Raw genomic sequence first — 5,795 nt, 5'->3', positions numbered from 1 at the left:
GCCCGGGAATCGAACCCGGGTCCTCTCGCTTGCGAGGCGAGGGGTCTAACCCCTGAGCTACAGGAATCCAGGTTAAAGGGTGCTACACAGTGGAACCTCATTAGAACAACTTGCATTTACACAGTCCAAGAGGAAGGTCTTACCGGTTTACCCGTGTCCTGCCCTCGGAGGTATTCCTGGTGTCGTCGTCTCTCAATTTCCAAATGTACATCCCGTTTTTTACCATAGAATTTCTGTAAACCTGTAGCCAGAAGTATAAAGCAGTTTGTCACCCCAAACTCACACTCTCTCCACCCACTTAACGCACACACAATGCAAGGACTCATTTAATTGGAGTCCCGTAGCTCAGTGGTTAGAGCCCTCGCGTCACAAGTGAGAAGACACGGGTTCGATTCCCGGGCGGGACACGACAGTGCGAAACCTTAGGCAAGTTTCCTTACTCTCCCCACACATACACACCGGCCTCCGTTTACCCAGCGTTAAGTAGGAACCCGCTTGTTAGTCGATTGGCGGATCGCTTTCCGGGGGTAATAATCCCTCCAGAGAAAACAAATGCGGTAACTCAATCCACGGGGACGTCGCTGGGCGCAATTGGCTGCCGTGTTTTGCCCACAAAACACACAGTCACTACGCTTTACAGCGCATGCGGTGAAGCGCTTCGAGACATCTCGACGACGCGATAAGGCGCTGTATCAAATGCGAGGATTATTATTATTATTGTAAACTGACTTGAAGTGGGATGCTTTGACGAGAGCGCTCCCTTTTGGCCATTACAGGGAGAGCGTGCGGAGAGGGAGCGTGGCTGAAAGAAGCTGGAACCAGCTGAGAGGCAGGGAGAGAGGGGATCACGGTTCTGGACTCACTGGTTAGGTGTTTTCTCCCGGACCGGTGCACGGCTAACATGTCCATGGTGTCAAAGACGGGCCGATAGGAACAGACGGTGCAGGCATACCTGTGGCAGAGAGAAAACACATTATAAATCGTGCAATTGTACTTGCACCCGAGTCCTCATTCACTCTAATAATAACCTTTGCATTTGAGATGTATCCAAGTGCTTCACTGAATATACTGCAAAGTATAGTGCCTGTATATTTTGCTCCCTCCGCTCAGCAGGTTCCGGCCTGGCCAACCCTACCACCGGCGGTCAGGCCTTCAGCCTCGCTGCCACACCCTCTGAAACTCCATCCCACAGTCCCTCTGCCTCATCCCCTCCCTCGCCTCCTTCAAGGTCCGTCTCAAGACCCTCCTCTTCAACCAACCGCGCCTTGGGTCACCCTCCTACCCCCACCCTCCCCGCCCTCCCCGCCTCCTGATCCCAACCCCCAGCTCGGGTCCGACCCCCTGACTGTCCGGCGCCTCGGGACGTCCTCCCGACGTGAGAGGCGGGCGCCGGGTAACTGCCCTGTGTTGTCGTCGCGTCAATCTATTGCTGAAACAAAGGCGCAAGAGCCTCACCTGCCATTCTTCATCAGAAACGCCTCGTCCTCCGGAATGTAACTTGACAGCAGATCTGACACTCTCCTCTTCTGCAAAGATTAGAGATTCAAATAAACGATGAATACCGCACAGCAGCTGAGCAAAACGAGAGGCGCCCGGGAGGCAGGTGCCTGGAGGGCCAGTGCGATGGGGGGGGGGGGGTTGTGCCTATGCTTGTCATGTCGCCTTTCGCTTGAAGTGTAGTGACTGTGTGTTTTGTTTTGCGGGCCCGCCGCTCTGCGCGCAGCGTCATCCCCGCAAACAGCCGTGAAGTGAGCCAGCGAGCGAGCGAGGGGTTTCATCTGCCAGCCAGGACACCGGGGGGGGGGGGGGGGGGGGAGGGATGAAAGAAACTCCCTTCTCCCCCACCCCGACAGTGCGTCAGTGGTGCTACGAGTTCGGAGATGAATTGCCCGATAAAATCCGACTTGTGCAGAGAATTTCTAAGTGGGTTTTGATCGGAAACTGTACGTTCGATTGAGGCGATTGTACGAGTTATCCTCCCTCCGCCCTCCCCCCTCTCTCTCTGATCCCCTCCCCGGTTGTTGTTACCGACCTGCAGTGCCCGGTTCGGCGCCGCGTCTCTCCCTTCCTCCCTCTTGAACGACATCTTCCTCCCTTCTCCTGAGCCTGAACTGCGGCTTCCCGTCCCGCGCGGGGCGTTCTGGGAGCTGTAGTTCCCGCGCCGCCTGCTCGCCCAGCCGGCAGCGGGCCACGTGACCCCAAGTCCCAGCCGCCACCGCCCGCCGCGCGCGCGGCACGCCGGGAAACGCACGCACGGCGCGACGGCCGCGCGCCGCACGCCGGGAGTTGGAGCCGTCGACCGCGAGTGCGCAGGCGCAGCGGCTCCCAGAAGGCATGGCGCGGGGTTGGTCTCCCAAGATGGCGAGCGGCTCGGAGACCGGTGCTCTCAGGGGCCGCGGGGCGGCCGGAGAGACGCGGATGTACGGCAGTACGGGCAGGAACGCGGCCGGTGGGCAGGCGGACACCCGGGTGGTGGAGCACACGCTGCGCCCGGGGGACACGCTGCAGGGGCTGGCGCTGCGGCACGGAGTGTCGGTGAGTGAGTGTGGAGGGGGCGGGGGGGGGTGTGCGGGGTTGTGCGGTGTTGGGGGTTGTGCGGTGTTGGGGGGTTGGGGGATGTTGGGGGTTGTGCGGTGTGGGGGGTTGGGGGTGTGGGGGTTGGGGTGGGGGGGTTGTGCGGTGTGGGGGGCGTTGTGCGGTGTGGGGGGTTGGGGGTGGGGGGTTGTGCGGTGTTGGAGGGGTTGGGGTGTGGGGGGTTGGCGTGTGGGGGGTTGGCGTGTGGGGGGGGTTGTGCGGTGTTGGGGGGGAATACGCAGCAGGGGGGGTGCGGGGTTGGGGGGGGTTATCGGGTTGGGGGGTTGTGCGGTGTTGGGGGGTGTGGGGGGTTGGCGTGTGGGGGGTTGGCGTGTGGGGGGGGTTGTGCGGTGTTGGGGGGGAATACGCAGCAGGGGGCGTGCGGGGTTGGGGGGGAGTGCGCGGTGGGGTGGGTGTGCGCGTGGTGTGGGGGGGGGTTGTGCGGTGTTGGGGGGGAGTACGCAGTGGGGGGTGTGTGTGCGGTGTTGGGGGTGTGTGCGCTGTTGGGGGTGTGTGTGTGGTGTTGGGGGGGTGTGTGTGTGGTGTTGGGGGGGGTGTGTGTGTGGTGTTGGGGGGGCAGTGCGGTGTTGGGAGGGGGTGTGCGGTGTTGGAGGGGTGTTGATGGGGGGACCCCCTGCCCACATGGGATGGGGTGTCCTGGGGTCTTACCCTCATGTCAAGTCGGCCACATAGCCTCGCGGGGTATGCAGGAGGCCGGAGCCGGGGTGGGGGTGGGGGGTGGGGGTGATCACGCTAACAACTAGGACAGCTTATTGAAACCGTGACCTCCTGATCCCTATTTGGGAGCTGAGGGGCTGGGAGTCACAGTGCCTCGCCCCCTCCCTCGCCTCCTTCAAGGCCCGTCTCGAGACCCTCCGCGCCTTTGGTCACCCTCCTACCCCCACCCTCCTGATCCCAAGCCCCAGCTCGGGTCCAAACCCCTGACTGTCCAGCGCCTCGGGACTTCCTCCCGACGTGAGAGGCGGGCGCCGGGTAAATATCGTGTGTTGTTGTCGTCGTCACCGTGGGGTGGAGACTGACCCCTGACCCCTCGCCCTCAGATGGAGCAGATCAAGCGGATGAACCGTCTCTACACCAACGACTCCATCTTCCTGAAGGAGACCATCCTTATCCCCGTTGCCGGCCGGCAAGGTCCTCACCACAACGGGCTGGGAGCTCCGGCCGAGCCGGAGAGGGGCCCGCTGGACCACAGCGCCGAGCCCCCCCACCCGCCCCCCGTCACCACCGAGGTCTCGGTCACCGACTTCCTCCGCCGGCTCGACTCCAAGATCAGCAAGTGCAAAGAGGCAGCCATTCGCAAGCTCCAGGAGGAGGAGGAGGAGACAGGGTAATGATGATGATGATGATAATAATAACAAGCCTTGCGTTTGGTACAGCGCCTTATCGCGTCTTCGAGACGCCTCGGAGCAGAATATACTGCAAAGTGCAGTGACTGTGCACTTTGTGGGCCGAAGCGCAGCAGCCGATTGCACACAGCGACGTTCCCCCGACCGGTCGTGGATTGAGGTGACCCAATTATCATTATTATTGTTTTTATTATCATCCCCGGAGAAAGCGATTGGAGCGGAGAGAGAGAAAGATGCTCTCAGTCTCTTTGCCAACGTCCTCCAATGAAATGATTGCACAACAACACACAAGTTGAGCTTTGTGCCCTGAGCTTTGCCGAACGACAGAGGCCTCGAGATTGTGGGAGAGTCACATGAGACAAACTCCCCCCTCTCTCTCTCTCAGCAATGTCGCCACGTCACCTCTAGCCCGGTACAGAGCTGAGTTAGGCCAAAGCCTTGCCCTGATTTGTGTGTCAGCTTGGCTGAATCGCTCGCTCTCTCGCTTTCGAGTCAGGAGGTTGTGGGTTCATTCCCCCCCCCCAACATCGGGGACACTGAGCTCACAGCTGTGAGTCCCCGCCGTGTGTGTTACGCTCAGAGGATGAGCATTTGTCAGTGACACTGACTAATTCCTCACTCTCTCTCTCTCTCGTTGGGAAGGTCTTCAGGGGTACAGACCACCATGGCCGCCTGCTCTGGGCCGAGTACAGACAGGGGGACACCGGTGAGGACCCCACCAGCCCAGCGAGCCATCCTCGGGCCCGTCCGCCTCACCCAGTCCTCCCGAGCTGCCTCCTTACGGGACACAGAGGACGAAATCTTCAACCTATGACGTTACCTGCCGGGACCCGGTGCACTTTACTTGCCTGCCGGGACCTGGATTTACCCGTGCTGAACTGAGCGAGTGGCGAAAGGGCTAAGCAATAGGGGAGGGGCTGAGGGTGTGGGGAGGGGCTGAGGGTGTGGGGAGGGGCTGAGCCAGCAGAGAGCGTGAACAAGTGAGCTGGGGTATGGGCTGAGCGAGAGGAGGGGTGGGGGGGGGCTGAGTGAGCAGCGAAGGGGCTGTGCGAGCAATGGGAGGGGCTGAGCAATAGGGGAAGGGCTGAGCGAGCAAGGGGAGGGGCTATTGAGCAAGGGGAGGGGCTGAGCTAGTAGGGGAGGGCCCACATGAGCAAGGGGAGGGGCCGAGCGAGGGGTTAGGGACGGAGCCCGACAGAGAATCCACGAACGAGACTGATTGACGGGCGGCCGTTGGAGAGCGGCGAATGTTTTCTCCGTCGCACAACGGGACCTGGAGTGACCAAGGGAAACCGCGCTGGCGGACCCGCTTGCCCAAGTATTTATACAAGTACAGCAGCTATTTATCTGGTGAATGCGAGGCCGACATTCCCTCCTGGTGACTTGTCTGCGTCGCTGACGCGGGAGGTCGGAGGTGGGGTGGGGTGGGGGGGGGGGGGGGAAAGAGCGGGGAACAAATTGTTGGGTATTGCTTTCCGTGGACTGGTTTCTCAAACCCACCACCATCAGCCTTTGCCTTGTTGCACGGACCCGGACTGGGTTGCAGACCGACGCAGTGGCGATAATTTACCCCTGGGTGTCCTCAGCACACTTTGTGACAGCGATATTACACCAGTTTGTACAGGCGGGGGGGGGGGGGAGGGGTTGGCGCTGTTTAATGGGAGTCTCCTCGGAGCTGAACTGGCCCCAAGGTGACACGTTTGGCAATGGAGTGTCAGAATGGAGCCCCCACTCTGTGACGGTCTCCAGTCCGGTTCCTGAGCCAGGAGGGGCCATAGTATCCCACTGCTGATGGCAGCACAGCCCGGCCCGGCCCATCAGCAGGACCTGGAAGGGCCGACCAGTCCCTGGGGG

General features: G+C 61.0%; 2 protein-coding genes across 2 annotated transcripts; one reads left to right on the top strand and one right to left on the bottom strand.

The window, feature by feature from the left end:
• Positions 1-153: 153 nt before the first annotated feature.
• Positions 154-2,211, bottom strand: scnm1 (sodium channel modifier 1; the record flags this gene model as incomplete). Its single annotated transcript, XM_042345920.1, is given in 4 exon segments — positions 154-241; positions 864-952; positions 1,456-1,526; positions 2,033-2,211. Coding segments are annotated over 4 exon segments (302 nt in total), but the record flags the coding sequence as incomplete, so codon positions are not given.
• Positions 2,212-2,334: 123 nt separating this feature from the next.
• LOC121851834 (lysM and putative peptidoglycan-binding domain-containing protein 1-like) lies at positions 2,335-5,567 on the top strand. The gene is made up of 3 exons (XM_042345919.1): positions 2,335-2,535; positions 3,636-3,922; positions 4,584-5,567. The coding sequence occupies exons 1-3, from the start codon at positions 2,335-2,337 to the stop codon at positions 4,753-4,755; spliced, it is 660 nt and encodes a 219-aa protein (XP_042201853.1). The 3' UTR covers positions 4,756-5,567.
• The last annotated feature ends 228 nt before the right edge of the window (positions 5,568-5,795 follow it).

The sequence above is a fragment of the Callorhinchus milii genome, unplaced genomic scaffold (assembly GCF_018977255.1).
Source record: "Callorhinchus milii isolate IMCB2004 unplaced genomic scaffold, IMCB_Cmil_1.0 Scaffold157, whole genome shotgun sequence".
Lineage (NCBI taxonomy): Eukaryota > Metazoa > Chordata > Chondrichthyes > Chimaeriformes > Callorhinchidae > Callorhinchus > Callorhinchus milii.
Note: the sequence above shows the minus strand (reverse complement) of the source record. Positions and strands in the feature narration are given on the sequence as shown.